At 44.1% G+C, this 20,911-nt stretch overlaps 1 protein-coding gene across 4 annotated transcripts; it reads right to left on the bottom strand.

The window, feature by feature from the left end:
- Nucleotides 1-919: 919 nt before the first annotated feature.
- ythdc2 (YTH domain containing 2) lies at nt 920-20,315 on the bottom strand. 4 transcript variants are annotated; one of them, XM_023412660.2, is made up of 31 exons: nt 20,195-20,315; nt 19,043-19,208; nt 18,774-18,864; nt 17,774-17,970; nt 17,214-17,416; nt 16,945-17,111; nt 16,519-16,621; nt 16,250-16,406; nt 15,487-15,594; nt 15,251-15,399; nt 13,518-13,653; nt 12,557-12,683; nt 12,247-12,312; nt 11,369-11,547; nt 11,178-11,274; nt 10,588-10,675; nt 9,954-10,034; nt 9,794-9,876; nt 9,597-9,702; nt 8,758-8,877; nt 8,376-8,648; nt 7,618-7,744; nt 7,135-7,334; nt 6,303-6,492; nt 5,446-5,582; nt 4,782-4,901; nt 4,478-4,629; nt 3,731-3,872; nt 3,308-3,514; nt 2,996-3,178; nt 920-1,634 (listed from the first exon to the last, which is right to left on the bottom strand). In XM_023412660.2, the coding sequence occupies exons 2-31, from the start codon at nt 19,200-19,202 to the stop codon at nt 1,563-1,565; spliced, it is 4,221 nt and encodes a 1,406-aa protein (XP_023268428.1). In that variant the 5' UTR covers nt 19,203-19,208; nt 20,195-20,315; the 3' UTR covers nt 920-1,562. The 4 variants fall into 4 exon arrangements, with proteins under 4 accessions (XP_023268428.1, XP_023268429.1, XP_023268431.1 ...); XM_023412661.2 differs by having other exon boundaries at nt 3,308-3,511; XM_023412663.2 differs by having other exon boundaries at nt 5,446-5,537.
- Nucleotides 20,316-20,911: the final 596 nt, after the last annotated feature.

Below are 20,911 nucleotides of genomic sequence, written 5' to 3'. Positions count from 1 at the left end.
TACAGAGCAGTGTGTCCATGGCAACATGTATCCATTCATACAGTCAGTGTCTCCGCTGTCAGGTAGAAACTGTGAAGAAGAACAACTTTACATAACTTTACTCACGTTAATGCAGCAGAACAACAATGTGAAAATACAGAAATGTTATCGGCTAAATGTTCTAAAATATCAAAGTAAAAGTAGTTGTTCTTCAGTGCCGTGATCGTAACTTATGGTTAGGGTTGGGGTTCAGAGCTCCGGGGTGCCTTGGGCTAGAGCCTCTGCATAAAGTGACTGTCAAAGTCACAGAGCTCAGTTTGTCTAGCAGAAGTAAATTTAACCCAATAATTACAGAATACAGAATGAGCTCTTTAAGACATATAATATTATATTATGGGATTCTGATGCATTTCATGTTGTATCTGTGTAGTTTGATGTGTAACATTTTACTCCACCTGTTTACCTGACTGCTGTGGTTACTCTGCAGATCACGCACTGACTCACTGTAAATGTTTTGGTCTTATGGAAAATGAACACACTCAAACTGTGACAGCTGCACAGCTGATTGAAATGTCCATAACCTTCCTGCCCTCACACACTCACACCTGAGGTTTTTCAACAGGTTACATTTTGTCTTCATTGAGTTGACTCTAATACACATCACATTCACATTGAACACATAAGATAACATACAACATACAGCTTTTGTTTCAAACATTTAAACATTTATTTAGTAGCCTACTTTTGTATTCACTTGATTTTTCAGTACATTAGCTTCTATTTGTTGACTGAAATCATGTCAGGGGTCTTCTTAACGAGAATATAGTAGGGTCTTGTGAGTGTGTGGTAATCACTGATTAATGTATCTGCTCCTGTCTCCTTCATGTAGCAGCTGCAGAGTCAGAGACACTGTCAGCGAGCAGTTAGGACATCACACTGATTTAAGATGAAATCAGTATTTATTGTTGTCATCTCATCAATACAATGTCTTAACTCAACAGTCCACAGTTCATTGTTCACCTCACACAATTCTTCAGTTTTAAACCTGAAACATGTGTGAAGGTGTTTTCTGTTGAAATGAGTTAATAAATAATTAGTATGGTCCGTGCTGAAGCACAACACAACTTTAACATACACAACATTTACAGCAAGTCAACAACCATGTTAGTGGATGTACAGAGGAGCACTGTCCATCAACTGTAAACAGAGTACACACATAAAACACATAAAAACTGAAATGAACTGTCAGGGCTTCTGTAGTCATCAGGTCAAAACACACTTCATCAGTTCTGTCGGATTAGTTCTATTGCTGTGGAGAACATTCACAGAACCACAGACTCTCACTGAACAGACTGATGAACACAAACTGAAGGAGAACCTCCTCTTTGAACAGACTGAACTAGATTAAACAGAGACGCAGGAGAAGACGTACGAACCTCGTACCGTCACTGGCAGTGCAGCGGACTGAAATAAAACATGCTCATATCTAAAAACTCTGACTGATAGAAAAATATATGGTTCTATCAATATACAATGTTGGGGGGGGGGGTCAGAAGACAACCTGGTGAGTCTGCTGATGCCTCTCACTGGAACTGACTCCCAGAGTTTCTCTCCCACAGCAGCAGCAGCTGACTTCCCACCTGAGGCTCCAACTCCTGTAGAGACAACAGACAGGAAACGGTTCACATGAGAGGACAGGAAGTGCTTTACCTACAGACAAAGAAACACAAGCTGCAGTCGAAAAGTCTTTTTTCTTATGAAGGTGAAATGTGAAAGTGAAATGAGGTGAAGTATCTGAGCAGCATCATGATCACAGCTGCTCCACTTCTCTACATGAGGAGGGAAGGAGCTTCAGTGCTTCCTGTCCTATCTCCTTCAGCAAAGGAAACACTGGAGCTTCCTTCACCAAAGCAAAGGAGATAATGCCGTCCCACAATTCCCTGCAGCAGCAATATTTAAGGCAAAGCACCACTATAGCTTCAAAACAGCAGACCCACGTAAATGTAGAAATTACAGAGCAGCTGTTTTATGTTTGTGACACGATCCAGAACTGACGGAAATCCTTGTCTGATCCACTGAAGCCCGAATCCATAAATATACACCAAACAGCCAGTGGAGCACTGGGGTTGTTTTAATGTTGTATTAAAACAGACCCAGTGCTCCACAGGGGACTGTTCTGGCTCTGTTCCTGTTCACCCTGTATTCGGCCGACTTTAAATACAACTCTGAGTCCTGCCACATCCACAAATACTCGGCTGACACAGCTATTGTGGTGCATATCAGGAACGGGCAGGAAGAGGAGTACAGGGATCTGACGATGGCCTTCAGTGAATGGAGCAACAAGAACTGCCTCCTTCTGAACTCCTCCAAGACCAAGGAGATGGTCATGGACTTTGGGAGGTCTAGGCCCACCCCATCAGCCAGTCAACATTCGAGGGAAGGACATTGAGGTGGTGCACACTTATAAAAACCTAGGTGTGCACCTGGACAGTAAACTGGACTGGTCCCAGAACACAGATGCCACCAGATCAAGGGGCAGATCCGGCTCTTTTTCCTCAGGAGGCTCAGGTCCTTTGACGCCTGCAGTGAAATGCTACACATGTTTTATCAGTCAGTGGTGGCCAGTGTACTCTTTTATGCTGCTTGTCCAGCTTGACCAGCTTGACCAGAGAGACTGGACAAGCTGGTACAAAAGGCTGGGTCTGTGCTGCAGGAGTCTGGACTCACTCAGGAATGTTGTGGAGAGACACATGCAATGTAAGATGGAGGCCATCTTGGACAATACCAACCCTCCTCTCCACAACATTCTGGCAGGACAGAGAAGCAGCTACAGCTGCAGCAAACGTCTCATCTCACTGTACTGCAGTATCTATCTATCTATCTATCTATCTATCTATCTATCTATCTATCTATAGTTATGAACAGCTTCTTCTTTCCAACTGGTTCTTGTACTTCAGGTCTACTGGTGACTGGGGGAGCAGGACCTCACCGGGACCACTCATACTCAGACCCTCACCTGTCCGTCCCTGCTGATCTGGACCTTCTTGTTGTCGTTCCAGGGGTTCAGGATGTGTTGGGTGCACTGGAAGGGGAGACTCTCCTTGTGGATCCACTCCACACTGAAAACCCCTCCCAGTCCCACGAAGCCCCAGTCCTGACAGCTCTCCTGACTGATGACTGATGTCATGCGAGCGTAGCCCTGTGAGACAGACAGAATACATCAGTTTCTCACAGAGGGGTCAGGATTCAGACACACGGTATAAACTCTGATCTCGGATGATGTGAAGCCTGAACCAGGTTTTAGAGCGCCAGTTCCTAAGTCTGTTACCTGGAAGCGACCAGAGCCCTGAACAGAGAAGATGAGGATGATGAGGTTGTTCTCCAGGAAGGCCTTGGAGAGTTTGCTCTCATTGTTTGGTGTGGTGGACCAGATCCCTCTCTGCTGAGAAATCTCTATGTTCCTAATGCTGCTGCTCTTCATGATGAAGTACCGCACCGATGAGACCAGCTGGGGGGACACGGGCTGAGAAACCTGCTGGGGACAAAGGAGATCCACAACATCACTAAAGGGACATATACATCCTTTACTGAAGGGTCTCAGGGCCAGGAGCCGGACTAACATGGTCCTCTGCTGATTAGTACACTACACAATTTGTTATAAACACACACAGATTATACACATAGACACACACATATATACACAAGGCTCAGCACAGAGAGGAGCCGCCAGTGTTTGTCCGACAGTGAATACCTTTCCTGAGGAGGCGGGGCTGTCTGAGGTCACAGAGCAGGAAGACAGACTGGAGGAGGAGTGAGGGTCATCACACAGAGAGGACTCATCTCTGTGGACTTTGAGCTGAACCAGGCCCGAGGCTGCTGGGCTCCTACCAGACCTGAGGAGAAGTGGAGAGTCAGGTCTTTATTATATACAAGAATATTCTGTCATGTTTTAGTATGAGGTTTCTCTTTTTCTGATCTGCTCCATGTTCACGTGCTGCCTTTATAGTGTGTCAGCTCTAATTCCATTAGTACAACAGTGGTTTATATTCACCACTCTGCTCTGTTTCTGTTTTATTCACTGATTAATTCATTTCTCATACATATATTCAATGTATCTGTTAAATTTCTAAGGGCAGTCTTGCACCAAACTCTCAGCATATCCACCTGACCGGCACTAATGTATATTCTATATTACAGCACATTACTATTAATGTACAGTGTATATTTACTACATAGTAGATTTAATGTATAGATTTTTTTATTTTCTATGGTCAGTTTTTTCATTTCATTCTGTTTTATATTTTTTTTTAGTCGACTGTAGTTATTGTAAATAATTTGGCTTGGTCCTTAAACTTTTTTAACTGTTTGTATACCTGATGAGTCTCTGTCTTATTGTTCACACATCACACTGTAAAGACTGAAGAAGAAGAATGTGACAGTCCAACCAGCAGGAGGAGGACAGACACCACCACACATCACACTGAAATCTACTTTATACTTGTCATGGGTGGTGTTGGTGGGTAGTTGGGGGCCGTTCTTGGAGTTCTTCACAGAGGCCTGGGACCCCTCCTCTGATGACATTGGCCGGGGCCGCTGGCCAATCCCAGAGGGCTGCTGCAGGCCGGCCCCCTGCTCCTCCGCTGCCAACACCTGAGGGACAGGTCAGGGACAGTCATTTACCTGGATCATGGTTCATAAAGACATCACACACATAGTACACACATAGTACACACATAGTACACATAGTGCACACAGTACACACAGTGTACACACACACACATCAGAGAGAGAACAGGACCTACAGACACCAGGGTCCGGATGATGGCCTCGTCCTGCTGAGACCAGGGCTTTGAAGGGCAGCGGATCCTCTTGATAAACAAACTCTGCCACTTCTGTCTCAGCTCAAACACCATGCCAGCAGCCTGACAACAGGACACACAGCATCAGACAAAACTGACATGATTCAGTGAGAAAAGATTCAGCTGCAGAGTCTTTAAACAGGTTGATCAGAATGTTTCTGTTTTATCTTCATTTAATGTGAAAGCATTTGGGACCTGCTGCCTGAGTGCTGAGGTCATGAGACAGCTACAGCTGAGAGTGTTGTCCATATAACAATGGAATATTACATTACAAGATTCATTTAAAGTCCCTCCAGGAGCAAGTTTACTTCTGTTGGATAAAACCAGACTACATCACTGTGTTAATGTGTCGCTGTGGAGCCGTGTAAAGACCATGGTCAGATCCAGAAAACCTAAAACTAAGATTTCCCAACGTCACAGCAGTTCTGACATATTTATGTCTACGCTGCTTGATCAACAGCCGACACTGATCAGATATGTGGGTGGTCAAAACATCTGGGAACCACTGGTGTAGTACACAACACAGGTTAAAATCCAAACTGATTAAAATCCATAAACAAAGACTGAAAAGGTTGTGATGACAGTGATGACAGTGATGCTCCCTCACCTCTCTGTCCAGCTGGAAGACGAGCCAGTCGTCTATCCTCAGCTCAGTCTGGTCCTCTGTCTCACTGTCACTGTTGTCGTCCAGTGGACCGTCTGAGGGACACGACATGAAGACACAGACTGAACCAGAATCTCCTCCTGTCAGAAAACACTCATCAGGAAAGAGTGTTTTCATCACTAAAGAGTGCTTTCACATGAGAAACGTTGTGACGTTGTGAGTTTAAGTAAGGTGAAGACTGTGAGGTCATGTCTCCTGTTGATCAGCCTCAGACAGGAGCAGACCAAACATGGCTGATGGTGAAACAGTGTGAGGTTTGGAGGAAATATCAGAAGTCTCATCAGAAGCCGTGTCCATCTCCCAGGGAGGGAAGACTTGGTTTACATGTAATTCAGTATTTCTTATTCCTCCTCAGATTCAGGAACAACAATTTAACTCTGCTCTGGTCCTGGTCCTGGTAGACCAGACCAGCTTCACTCTCTTAAAGGCTTTGTAGAGGCTGTGGGAGTTCTGCATGTGATCTGTGGACTTGGAGGAGGCTTGTGACCACAGCCCTCTGGGTATTGTGGGGATATGGAGTGATTGTTGTTTGTATAACCACAGAGAGACTGTGCCCTAAGTTAAACATGTTCTCTGTGCCTCATCACCAGCTGGTCTGTGGACAGAATCTCTATTCAGAGCTGTTAGCTGAATATAGTGTGCACTGTCTACCAGAATTAGACTGAAGGTCAAGAGGTCAGCATCAGGAGTGATACTAAATTCAATGCAGTCTGACCAACGATCTAAATATCTCACTGTGTGTTCCGACAGATAGACTCAGTCCTGACCAACACATGCAGTCTGTTCTATGACTAGTTTACCTGTGGCTCTCTGAGCGGCAGGCTCCTGCAGGGCGGAGCTGGGCAGCTTAGCACAACCTCCAAAGATGGCCACAGTGATGGGAGTCACCATGGAGCAGCAGCGCACACTGGCCATCCTGTGGCCCCGGCTCATCTCGTCGTAGATCAGCCAGTCTGTGGGAAGACCCCGGGCCAATTTGCCTGAGCTGTTCTACACAACAAGAACACAGAAGATGTTTTGTTTCCCTGTATGTGTCATACACGTGAGATGAAACATAAAAATGAGTTGAGCTCAGGTTAACTTTCATACATGACATTGGCCTTTACTGTCAACTCAATACTTCCTCCATGTGTTTCACATTAAAAGCCTTCCAGTTGTTTAATTGGAAGAATTCTTTTAGTTTTTTATTGTTAGACAAAGTGCTGAGCTTCAGTCAAACCGTTTTTCCCAGCTTGTATTTGTTTAAACCGACTGCACACAGTTTCTATCAGAGTTATCCTGTTATCAGCCTGTTATTTCAGCTCCAGCTCTTCCTTTGGAATTTATGGGCTGTTTAATAAAATGGTTGTTAATCAGTCTGTCGGTGCTTTGTAAAGAGAAAATCCACTTCATCCAGTAGTTTGAGGTAAAGTGAAGAAAATACCAGCGGTGGCTGAAGTGGATCCATGTGTATTACAGTGAATTATGCTGAGGTAACTGTTGAACCTGGCTGGGCTGAAAACAAGAAGAACAGAGACCACTGTGAAGGTCTGACTCCTCTGTTCAACAGGTAGCAGGTGAGTTAAGACCCCCTGGGGATGAGACCACAAGGTGAGGACAGGATCACATACTCATGACGTGATCTGCTTTTACCTCCTTGAACTGGCTCAGGATAGAGGTGGGATGAAAGTGGACCTTCTTCTCCCTGTTACTGGAGAGCAGAGAGGTCTCCTGGTTCAAGTGGACCAGGTTTGGATACATGCCAGCCACCAGGGCTGCCTTCACCACGGCCCAGTTCTCAGAGTTCAAGTTCACGTCACGGATGTCACTGCCTCCACGGGCCCGCACAAAACCTGGAGACCAACAGGTTCACAGTCATCAACGTATTCATTCATTCATTTATTCATTCATTCATTCATTTGACAAAAATTGTTACAATTAGAAATGTCAAGTATCTCATTATTATTTTGATTATTATTGTGAGGAATGGTTGTTGCAGCTTAATTTTAATGTGATAATGACACAAAAGCAGTACACACACACACACACACACACTCACACACACTCACACACACTCACACTCACACTCACACACACACACGGTTGACTGAGGATGGATTACAGAGTGAAACTGACCAATAGCACGGAGCTGTCCCAGCAGCTGTGTCCTCATGCCCAGGATCATGTCCATGGTGGCCTGAGACAGGAAGTTCTTCTCACAGAAGGACCTCTCCCAGCCCTCACTGCGAGCCTTCTGCCACGCCTGACACCACACGGGACAAAAACATGTTTTTAACTTTTGTCCTAATTAATGACTCGATCAAGTGAAAATTCTGAGCTTCTATATATTTGACTTAAGGGGATGAAAATAAATCAAAACGCTAACGACATTCATGTTTGTGTGTGATTAACTCCTGTCTAAAACTGAAATAAATCCTGTTAAAAAGCCATTTTACAGTCCGTTACTTTCTCACTGTGTGAGACCTTAATCCCTCCACTGCCTCCTGCTGCCGTCAGACTTTTACCATAAGTGGGAAAATCTTCCTCTGGAGTGACGGGAAGGGTCTACTGAAGCATTAATCTGCTGATAGGTACATAACACAAGCTCCCACTCCCTTTAAAGCAAAGCAACATCAGGCTGAACTTCTTATCAGACTATATATAATATATACAGTTATCTCCCACTGTTTCATTTGAACAGTGTTTAGAGACCATAAGAGCAAAAGTAGTCAGTTTGACACATTCTGTTGGTTAGTAGAGATGTGTTTTTCCTTCTTTCCTAATTGTTGATCATTGTTAATTAGTTGTGACCATATCCAGGTTGGGAGCTTCCCCTTATATCCATCACTTCACATATTCACCTCATAAAGCAGGTCTCATGTGGACACACCCACCTGGAAGGCTCTCAGCAGGGCCATGTGGTCGCTGAAGCTGCTGGATGTGAAACGTTTCCGACAGTGCAGAGCGGCTCTTTTCTGAGAGCCCTGGGCAGGAAGGACGAAGGGGTCACGGTAGGCCAGCGTACAGGCGATGGTCAGAATGGGGTCCAGACACTTGAGCACAACAGCGGACAGCACCATCTTACCCAGGTGGGGCTCTACAGGTAGATCAGCCAGGTGGTAGCCCAAATCAGTCAGGTCCTCATACTGGTCCATGGCATCTATTGTCTGAGGAGAAAGGTGACTTACTGTGTGTGTGTGTGTGTGTGTGTGTGTGTGTGTGTGTGTGTGTGTGTGTGTGTGTGTGTTGTCTACAGTAGGGTTTGTTGTTTGTTACCTTCAGCATGTGCACAGCGTTCCTGATGGCGTGAGCAGGAGGAGGTTGAGGAGCTTTGGACAAGAACTCAGTGACTGGAGAGGAGGAGGGAGCCAGCAGCTTGGTCTGCAGACACAGTTCCTTAAACACAACACGACACACCGTCCATGAGTCTGCTGCAGGTGTGAACATAACTCTGTTGGTGCTTCAAGAGATTCATTTCATTCTATGAGAATCCTCTGATAGCATGGCAGCCATTGATCTTTTTCTTCCTTCCGATGATGACCTCAAACTGAAGCAGACATCAGGCTAGAGGCTAGAATACAGTGATGTATAAAATGCATTACATAAGTCTATATAACACTTAGGACACTGTTGTATTTGTACAGTGAGCAGCACAGAGCCCCACACTGAGTAAACATCTCTGCTCTGGTTCACGGAAGTGCAGCAGCTCAAACTGCAGAACAGCTGCTGGAGGTGAACAGAGATCAGAGTAGTCGGTGATTCATAAATACACTCAGCCAATCACAGAGAAGCAGAACAACAACAGCTCAACTAATGAAGAATCAGCTTCTGCAGGAGATCATGTTGTGTGGATGGTGCAGAGTGACACGGCGTGAACACACAGGACCAAACATACTGTTTTTAACAGTTAATAAGAAAATAATAAAAATGATGTTCACATTATATCGTCAGTCTGAACCCTGCTCAGTCTTCATTCTGCTCCGTCTCATGTGACAGTGAAGTTTTTGTGCTGTGCTACATTTAAAGAATAAAACATGAGAAGCTGAAGACACGGTGTGTGTGTATGTCTGTGTGTGTGTGTGTGTGTGTGTGTGTGTGTGTGTGTATGTGTCTACCTGCAGAGGCATCCGCAGCAGCTGTGGAACCTGGAACTCCAACATGTTGTTGAAGCGGAGTCGACTGAAGAGGTGGAAGCAAACCCCCGGTCTGCAGCGTCCAGCTCTGAGGACACGTTACACACTCAGTACATTCTTTCACACCACTTTACAATCATAAACTATAAGCTGAGATCACTGAGGTCACTCTGTGTTACCTCCCCTTTCTCTGCAGAGCGCTGGCTTTTGAGATCCACACCGTCTTCAACATGGAGACATGACTGAGGGTGTCAAAGGACTTCTACAACAGGAAACACATTCATCAGTTCATCATGGACCACACGTTTGTTTAACTTTTATTTAAATCCAAGACTTTACCTCTTTGACTTTTCCCGAGTCAATGACAAACACCACGTCGTTGATGGTGATGCTCGTCTCAGCGATGTTGGTGGAAAGAATCTGAAGGAAAATGACCAGTTATCTTCAGTCAGTGAATATCTATTGATGTATGGTAGAAAGCAGCAGAGTGTGGATGTGCTCTGTGTACTGACTTATGCTAATTATTACAACATGTGATGAAAATCTATGAGTTTCATCATAGTGTAACAGCTTCTCTCTGGGATAAGAAATAAAATAAATGTTATGGAAAATTTCTTTAGTTTCACTTTTATTAGTTACCATGTAGAGAATGAGTTAACCAATCAGGGCACTGCTGGTGTGTGTTTCCCTTGAGTGTCTTGAAGGTTTTCTTTATTAACCCATTTATACCGGGTGCTGCGTAGCGCAACATTGTTGGTTCCTCGTCATTTCCATGACGCATGCAGCATATAAATATGTAAAATATGTATAAATATATCATGAAAATGACGAGGAATCAACAATGCTGCACTACGCAGCAGCTGGCGGGAGGGGCAATGTTGCGCTACGCAGCATCCGGTATAAATGGGTTAAGGTGAATACTCTGAGCCCTCTAATGACCCAGGTAAATCTAAAGGTAAAGTCTGAGACTCACTATCTTCCTGACACCAGGTGGAGCTGTCTTCATGGCTTTCTTCTGATCCAGAGTCTGCATGTCTGAATGAAGAGTGAACACCTGGAATCTGAGAGACAACTCTGTCAGACACACTACACACTGTCCTGCTGTGATAGACTGACACAAACAGACCATGTTACAGTCAGTTACCGTCTGTTACAGTCAGTTACCGTCTGTTACAGTCAGCTACAGTCTGTTACTGTCTGCTACAGTCAGTTACCGTCTGTTACAGTCAGCTACAGTCTGTTACCGTCTGCTACAGTCTGTTACCGTCTGTTACAGTCAGCTACAGTCTGTTACCGTCTGCTACAGTCTGTTACCGTCTGTTACAGTCAGTTACCGTCTGTTACAGTCAGCTACAGTCTGTTACTGTCTGCTACAGTCAGTTACCGTCTGTTACAGTCAGCTACAGTCTGTTACCGTCTGCTACAGTCAGTTACCGTCTGCTACAGTCTGTTACTGTCTGTTACCGTCTGCTACAGTCTGCTACATCATTGTAATAAAACATTAAAGATACTGCTTGATGTTCAGATGTTGTCTGTTCTTCTTATTTGCAGTTCATATGTCACCTATCAGAGTGGAAGGAGAACCTCTTGTCGTCGTACAGGATGCGGTCCCTGAGGGCCACAATGTCATCGTATCCGGGGAGGAAGATCAGGGCAGCACCTGGAGACCAAGATAAGCATCATCCACATGCTGTGTCATCTGGCTGTGTGTTCACAGACATGTGGTGGTGTGTAGTCACACTACTGAGGCTCACCGTCACTGGTGGTGGAGCAGATGTTGTGCAGCAGATCCATGATGAGGTCGAGGTCCACCCACTCATCATCAAAGCTGTGGTGGTAGAGTCTGAGCAGCTCCTGCTCCTCGGTGCTCAGCTCTGCACTGTCACACTGCAGCAGGGAGGACTCGTCCAGGCTGCTGGCCTCTCTCAGAGGACTGTAGAGGACATGAGGGGACATGAGGGGGATACTACACACAGATCTGGACAAACCTTTACTTCATGTACTGTTTCTTTAGGGCCTGTATGAAAACTATTTTAAGTGGGGGGTGGTGAGGGGCTTAACATTAATCATTTCACCATTAATAACTAAAGGAGTTAAAACAAAAAACAAAAAAAATGCTACTGGAGCTGCACAATTAATTGAAATATAACTGAAATCTCAATATGGCCAAGTGCAATATCCAAATCATAGGAGCTGCAATTTTTTTGATGAAGGTAAAATGTGTCACACTGTTGTGAATTGTTAGCACCATGAGCCTTGTGGTGCTACAGAGACCCCCCGCCTACAAATCATATTCTCCAGAAAATAAGAACATGTTTGTTTGGTACACAACCAACAAAAATCACATCATCATCATTTTAACATTTTTTTCAGTTAAATGAAAAAAACCTTCCAACTGAAATTGCAATATCTACCAAAATAATTGCAATATGACTTTTTTTTGCATATCGTGCAGCTCTAGATGCTACCACAATTGACATTTTCTTAATGAAACAATAATTTCCATAGAACCGTAAAACTCCATATGTACTGTATAACAAACACTGAGAATGATGCTGCTCCAGTGTGTCCTTTATACATTTTGCAGTGGCCCGAACAGATTACTCCTATCTGAGCTCAATATTAGACTCACATGGAGGACTTGAGGAGATCCGCAGCCTCTGTCTGCTGGAAGTGTTTGGCAAAGTCTAAGGCTGTCCTGAAACCAGATGAAAACTGTTACTGAGTTGAAGGAGATGAACAACAAACAAGAAGAAGAGGACGAAAAGTACAGGTGTAGAAAATGTTGAGTCTGCAGTTTGTAAAAGACGCCTGGACAGTTTAAATCCAGACTCACACTAACTGTTAAAAAAGCTTCACAGGCCGAACTGGTGAAGACCCACATTAACCTGGTTCAGTGTAGACTGTCTCAGCTCTGTACTACAACATGAAGGGCCGCCTACCATCCATTGGACGCCTTAATGCTGATGTCCGCCCCCATGTTGAGCAGCTGCTCCATGTGTGTGAGGAACCCTCGACCGGCTGCCACCATCAGGGGAGTGGCCCCTGTCTCACTGTGCGTGTAGTCCACTATAACACAACAACACAACACAGCAACAGTATGAGGGAACAGAGGCTTCAGATTCTTACATCCATGCGACACACCAGGGGCCAGATGCACACAACTGTGTAGATTCATGACTAAAGCTATTTGTATGTACAAAACCAGAAATATTCATACACATTCTTTTCATCAGCACTATAAAGCCATGTGCGTGCATGGTTCTTCTTTATAAATCTCATTTGCACAAGCCTCATTTCCATTCCCACAATTAGCCATGAATGAATTAAAACACTCCCTTATTCAGTTTGTATAAAAAACACAGTCTGTGCCACAAGTGATCAGATACAGAGAAGAAAGACGAGAAAGAAGAAGAAACTGTTACAAAACCCAATAGATACTGACTCTCATGTCTGTAGAGTACAAATGAAGCTGGAGCCAGGAGATGATTAGCTTAACTTAGCTTAGCATAAAAACTGGAGGCAGATGGAAACAGTCTGGATCTGTGTGAAGTTAAAATACACCCGTACAGGTCACTGTCTAACATGATGCATCTTCTGTATTTAGTTCAGACAGAAGGTTTCATGAGGAGTGAAGTGGTGTCTGTAGTAAATACTCTGTCACCATATATATATATTCTTATATTGTAATATCTATAATATAGTATATCAAGATGAGGTAACACTGACCTGACAAATAAAGATTCATCATCACACTGATGAAACATTTTATCTGTATCTGAAGTGATTATATCTAACAGTGATATCTAACAGTGTTTAAATGTCAGGTTTTATAATCTGTGTTTATGAGAACATGTAGTGACTCCACTGAGGTGACTCCACTGAGGTGAGCAGAGGTCGTACCGTTAACTCCTTCATAGAGGATGAGGTTGAAGAGCTGGATGAAGGCATCCTGGTCTTCACCGAGGAAGATGCTGGAGATGCAGGAGTCCATCTCCTTCAGCAGCCACGGCTCCAACTGCTCTGAGCCGGTCTCAGTCTATAACACACATCACACACCGAATCCATTAAGCCTTTAAAAGAAACTTTGAAAAAAGCTGTTTTATGGGCCGTCGAGTGGCGCAGTGGGTTGAGCAGGTGCCCCATGTGTAGAGGCTAGAGTCGGCCCCGGTTCGAATCCCGCATCGGACGGCCCTTTACTGCATGTCATTCCCCCTCTCTCTGCCTCCCCATCTCCTGTCTCTCTACTGTGCTATCAATAAAGGCATAAAAAGCCCCAAAAAGTATAAAGCTGTTTGTTCCAGTGTCGGACGTTCTTCTAAGTGTCACCAAAACATTCACTCTCAGTCAGTGTAACACTGACAAGATCAATTTTCCATTTAAAAGAAAGTTTTTATTTCTGTTTGTGTGCGGAGCTCCTGAGAGGGATCTAGGTGTCTGACTGAACCTGTGTCTGATTGGCTGGCGGGGCTGGAAGACTCTGTGTGTGTATATGTGTAGTGATTTTCCTGTATGGTCCAGGTTGAAAAAGCTAAGCATGTGAAGCTAACATTAGCCTTGTTCTGCAGTGTGTTCATGCTACATAAACAGCCAGAGTCAGACTGTGGAGATTAGACCGTCACTGTGAAGGTGATGAGCTGAGCAGGCCCCGCCCCTCCTCAGGTAAACACACTGTGTGAGTCAGGAGGAAATGTGGTGCTATAAATGTTTGTAACATTAGCTGCAGCAGCTCAGTGCTGTGTGATCTGATCTGGCTCATTAACATCCCTCCTCTCTCCTGTAGGGATGCAGCGGTTCTCCTGACAGTAACGTGCTGCTGACACACTGACGCTTCAGTGTTCATGATGTCATAATGTAGCAGTCAGAACCAGGACTTTTACAGTGACACTTTACATCAAGCTGATAATATTACTGTACTTTTATTGTGGAAGGATTTTTCATGCAGCACTTTATCTTGTACTGCAGTACTTTGCTCTACTGAAGCCCAGTGTGTTAGGAATTCATGTTGCAAACAATTTTGTTTCTGCTGGGGATAAACAGACCCACCAGCCAATCAGACGTAAGTTCAGCACACACACACACACACACACACACACACACACACACACACACACACACACACACACACACACAAATATAAAAACTATTATTTTCTATTTTTCTAACCTACATTTAACAAATAGAAAATTAGAAAAATCACTCCAAATGAAAAATACAATTCTAGAAATTCTAATTCTATTTTCTGTTTTCGAATTTCTTATACGGTTGTTTGAACTGCTGTGTTCAACTGTGTTACACTGACTTCGCTCACTGCTGCAGTGTGTTAAGGGAAAACCAGCACCATAATATAATCAACATTAGCTCAGACCTCTTTAACAAACTGTATCATTCCCCCAGTAACTGTCTGAACCTCTCTCTGCTCTGGTTTCTGTTCCCAGTGTAAATGGAGTCAGTCCAGTGTCTCATGGTTCTGTGTGGTTTAAATACTCTGACTGGCCTTTACTCTCTGAGTGGCACACACCAAGAGTGACTGCAGTTTGTTTCCACGGGTCGTTCTTCCTGGCTCTCACCCAGCTGTCGCTCACACTGCTGCAGAGGACATTTGTAGAGGATATTTTGTGTGCGTGTGTGTTTACCAGCTTGTTGAAGGAGGTGTCCCCTCTGTCCAGACAGCTGTTGTCCTGCAGGACCCCTGGGACAGACTGAGGACTCCTCTGCTTCTCGTCACCACAGCTGCTCTCCACTGCCTTACACCACTCAGTCAATCGTCTCTGTTTCTTCTCCTCTGACAGACAGAGTCAGACACCGGTGAGAAGAAGACGTCTCTCTATGTTTCCTCTGACTCGGTGGATAATAAATAAAAGCCTCTTACTTCTCTGCGTCTCCTCCTTGTATTTCGTCTTGTCCTTGCTGTCGAAGCCCGTCATCCTCAGGACGTCCTCCAGAAACAGTTCCTGCACCTCAAACTGTCTCCCTTTGACTACAGGAAAAATTGTCTTCATTTATTAATAATCAAAGATTAACATCCCACTTCACACCCGAAGAGGAGGGTCAGGGTCAGAGAGAGGGTCAGGGTGAGGGATACCTATTACTAAACCGTTCCTGAAGTGTGTTATAGATTCATCACTCTCCAGTATTCATCGGTTTTTACATTACTTATAATATTACATAACAATATTATATAATAGTATAATATATTTTTACCTGTGATCTGTAACCCCTGAGCTGTTTTCACTCCTGTTATTCCAGGATCAGATATATTTACTCAGAGTTTTACTGCACATGTTCCAAGGACATTTTAATGACAAAGAAAATTTAAAATCACTGATCTTCATCCTTATTATTATTATTATTGTTATTATTATTATTATTATTGTTATTATTATAAATGATGTCAGCAAACATGAACAGCAGAGTCTGTGTGTCTCTCTGAGTCTGTGTGTCAGATCTGACTCAGTTACAGGGGCACTGTGGTGACCTTGTGGTTATGATTCATACCATAAATTGTGACTGCGCCCTGTTACCTCTCTTCTGTTAAATAGATAGACAGACACAGATTGAAGAGTGTAGAGTGGGAGCAAACATGTAAACCAGTAACAGCCGGTGAGAGGACTGAGCTACTGAATGAGACTTACGGTGGATAACAGGACAGGAGCCAAAGTACTGGAGGAACAGGTCTGTGTCCAGAGCCGCACTGGACAGGATCAGCTTCAGTGAGGGGATCTTCTGGAGCACGTCCCGCATCTTAGTGAGCAGGAAGTCAGTCAGACCGTCACGCTCATGCACCTCATCCTGGAAAAACACAAGTCACTTTAATGCCATGTGTTAGATCTGTGACTTCAAACTGGGAGCTGATAGAGGAACTTAACCTGGTGAACTGACCAGGTGAAGTCTTGATGCTCACCACAATGACATGAGTGACAGTTGTCAGACTGGCATCTCCAGCCATCAGTGTCCTGAGGAACACTCCACTGGTGCAGAAGGTGAGCAGTGTCTTTGGAGAGACCCTGAGGACGTCAACAGATACAGAGTTACGTCAATGCTCAACAAAGTGTTTCCTCAAGATCACAAATATTAGAGTTTACAACAAACTGTCAACTCTAACTTTAAATGAAGTTAAATAGTTATCTTAAGTTCAGGCGCTTAAGGCCACGCCTCTAAACACCTGTCAGACTCCCTTTTCAGACATTCTTTCACCTGGGAGTGAATGCTGATTGTTCCCTTTCCCTGCTGACAAAAGCCCGATTTCAGCAGGTCATAGTGGGTTTTTGGACCAGTGGAAAAGGGGCTTGAGTTTCATCATAAGAAGAATTGGTCAGTGCTCTCCTACCTGCTCTCCAGTCTAATGTGGTAGCCCACAGTCTGGCCCACGCTCTCTCCTCTCTCTGCGGCCACTCTCTCAGCCACAGCGATGGCAGCCAGGCGTCTGGGCTGAGTGCAGAAGATCCTGCAGGGCTCTCCATTCCTGCTGCACTCATCCAACAGGAACTGTGGGATCTGGACAAAGAGACTTGGCTTTATCCTCTGAGGACCACGAATGTCTGAAGCTATTTTCATCTCTATCTGTCCAGTACTTGTTGGACTGTCTGTCTGACCCACCTGCGTTGTCTTTCCGGAGCCGGTCTCTCCCACCACCAGTACCACCCTGTTTCCTTTGATGAGCTGGACGATCTCCTCCTGACGTTCGTGAACAGGGAGCGAGCGTCTGAAACTGTCCAGGTCTGAGGGACTCCTCCTCCGAGGCACCATGGGAATGCCGTTGTTTAAGCGCCCGCTCGCTCTGTTCCTGTCATAGCTGTTGTCTGAGGGATGAGCAGAAAGTCACATGACCTGAAACAACACACCTGCTGACCTCCACTCAGGTGTGTTTCCATGTTGAAATGAAGAAGCCAGGAGAGCATGGTCTGATGAAGAGGACTGGCCTTTCTGTTCACACTGGAATATGAGGATTTCATCACCACTGAACAACAGAATGACAGAGTGAAGTGTTCCTGTTTACGTCACTGTGTCTGTCTGTCTAATGAGGTCTAGGTCTCAGCATGTCTAACCTACCTGGTTACTAACCTAGATTACTACCCTGGTAGACTAACTTGATGACTAACCTGGTTACTGACCTGATGACTAACCTGGTAAACTAACCTGGTTACTAAGAGGCTCACCGTGCTCTGCAGGCACAGACATGCCACTCTTGCTGTTGGGCAGCATGTCTGTGCGTTCCTTGTTGCTGATGGGAAACCTCTGGAGCAGGCTGCGGATGAAGTATAGAGAATTGTGGGAGAGGGTGAGGGGCATGGTGGGCCGAGGTTTGTCTGACCCGTCCTTCTTCCTGATGGTAAGGAAGCGATTCGGTCCTTTCCTGAGAGAGACAGAAACGTCTACCATTAACATATTTGTTAAACTCTATACACTGTGTATTTTTCAAGTGACAGAAACTGTAATCGTAGATGGTTCAAACATTTCAGGTTTATTTCTACATGACTCATTGAAAACTGTGTAACTCTGTCGCCCATTTTATCAGATGTGATAACACTGAGCTCACCAGAGACTTAGACCTGGAACAAGGTGATGACAACGTTGTGACTTTGTATGTTTGGATCATTTATGTCTCATGTCTGGCATGTGTATAAGTCTGAGACCATGAGTCAAGATTCTTCTATACTGCATTTGTTTGAATGTAATTAAAAATACTATCTGTTTCGTTACAACTGATTGACTATCATCTGAACTATTAGAGTGAAAAGCTGAATCTTTGAAAAATTTCAGAATATTTTAGTATTTGGTTTGTATATATTATGTATTAATTCTATATACTCAATGTAAATAAGACCACTGCCATCAGAGGCTCTGTTTACACTGACAGACTAGTGACTGCAGTGAGTAGAGGGTTTTAAGGTTTACAGTGGGGATCAGCCACAGCTAACCAATCACAAGTCTTACTGTCACCATGTGGTCTCTCTGTCCACATCAGCTCCAGTGTGGCCTACAGATGCACCACAGAACTACAAACCCAGCCTTACTATGAGAGAAACGCTACCTATGTGGGACTCAGTGGGTTTGTAAATCACTCTTCTCATTCTCAGTCCTGGTTATATTTCCAGCACTGTTCCTGTGAATGCACTCAGACACCTGATGAACTCAGGTGTGTCTGGAGGAACTTACCCTTTGCTCTTAGAGATGTAACCCAGGGACTGAGCCATCCGATGGATGAAGGCTCTCTCAGTACTGGACAGGGAGGAAGGAAATTCCATCTCTGGTCAGTCCAGGAAGAGAAAGGGTAAATGTCAGAACACTACAGCACTCCGCCATCACACTGCTCTCACTGGGACAGTGGCGTCCCTCTGTCATGCGATTTTAACAGAAACTAGTGTATTAATCAAGAGAAAAGTGTGACTCTTATCTTCTGCTATGAAACAATGAACAGCTGATACCTCTCTGGTCGCTGTAGCGAAACCTCTCCAGAGAGAGGTTCACTGCGATCTTCACCTCCTCATCGATGTGGATTTCTTTGAGGCCTTTGTAGGTGGAGCCTCTGGGTGGTGTGCTATGGCTCTTGGCTGCTTTGTGTGAGGCTGTACCATGGTTCGACATGATGCACTGCAACACAACAACACATCTGATCAAACAACTTATGAACGTTTATAATATGATGTTATAATTAACAACATGTATTCTGTCTCAACACTCATTCACTAACAGATAAAATGTTTCTCTAGTAAAAATCTAAAACTCCTTGTCAGGTCCTGTTTACATCGTCTTTGTTTCTCCACTGAGGTCAGAACTTATTATATATTATATGTATCCCACAGTACACCTCCTCTAAACATATAGAAATCATATATCATTTACCATAAATAAGTTTATTTACACCATTGTCCACATAAGCCTGATACAAACAGAAAGAAGGATGTTGTAATTTCATTGTTTAGTAAAAGGGGAGCACCATTTAGTTTACATAGACCTGAGTTCAGCAGTGACGAGGACGAAGAGGACTCAGTCTGTTAGCTTCAGTCCCTCGGCACCATTAACTCTTTCTTCACTCTCTGTCCAGTTCATGTGGATCTTATGTTATTATATGCTCTTAGTCTTTGACTAAGAGGCTGAAGGTTTCATGACAGTGTTGTAAAGTTGACCACAGGTGAGTTAATTACCACTCGTAGTCTGACCAGTGTCTCTACAGACTGAAGGAGAGTTCAGTGAGGAGGGTCAGAGGAGAATACGACTGAAACTATCACAGGAAGATAAAGTTATGGATGTGTAACCATGTTGATCTTTGTTGTGGTTCCTTCAGCGGCGGTAAATGCCTGTGGATGTTTTTATTTATCAGGTTCTGGCACCTGTAGTCCTGTTGAAGTTAACTACTGTATTTTAATGTAGCTAACTGTACAATATACTGACAGGCCAGTGTAATTTCTACGTAATTAAACTAGCGGAAAACCCGTGGTGGATCGTTAGCTAAGTTTTCCTCCAGCAGCCTGTGTTTCATTTCACCGGTACCGAAACACACTGACTGAGAGTTAGCTGAATTAGCTGAACGCCTGAGACCGACAAACTAACGCTTCGTGTCCAACCTTGTCACCGACCTGATGGACGAGATACAGAACCGTGGTCGGTGAAGAGCTCCGGGCTCCAGTGGTGTCACAAACGAACGGTACCCCGTCTCTTCAGTGAAACTGCCCCCGTGTTTCTCCAGTGTGGTTCCGCCGCCAAAAATACATCCGGTTACACCTCTTCAGAATAAGAGTCGTCAAGACAAAAACCTCTCACATTAATGACGTACATTATGTGTAAGCTAATATTTAGCAGGTATACTTTTCAGATAGAGAGAGATAGATCTTTCTGATTTAAAAATGCTTTAGGTCGTCAAAGTGAACACCTCTACCGTTGTGAGACGAACATTCATCATAAAAATTGTAAGTTACAGTTACAATTATACAAAAACTTTGATTTCCGGCTAGGTATTTAGCCTTCAAAATAAAAGCACAGACAAAGTGGTTCATGGTGGATGTTAGTCTATTGTGGATCATTGTTTTGTTGTAGAAGCTTGACTCTTCTTCACTTTGACTGTCTTGTCTATTTAAGCCTCATTTTAAGATAAAAAGTACTTGAGCACCAACATTTCAAGAAAGACAAATTTTTAATGTCTGTTTGCTGCAGGGGCTTCACTTCAAAACTCAAATAAACTGAACTTTTTCTTACACCTGTACAGTTCGTATTCAGACCCTATTCACCTTTTAAACACTGTTTTGTCAGTAGATTTGAGTTTAAATGGAGAAAGTATATTCCCAATAACCCATAAG

Source organism: Seriola lalandi, unplaced genomic scaffold (genome assembly GCF_002814215.2).
Source record: "Seriola lalandi dorsalis isolate HSWRI2012SDOR001 ecotype SW California unplaced genomic scaffold, Sedor1 jcf7180002054484, whole genome shotgun sequence".
In the NCBI taxonomy this organism is placed as follows: domain Eukaryota; kingdom Metazoa; phylum Chordata; class Actinopteri; order Carangiformes; family Carangidae; genus Seriola; species Seriola lalandi.
Note: the sequence above shows the minus strand (reverse complement) of the source record. Positions and strands in the feature narration are given on the sequence as shown.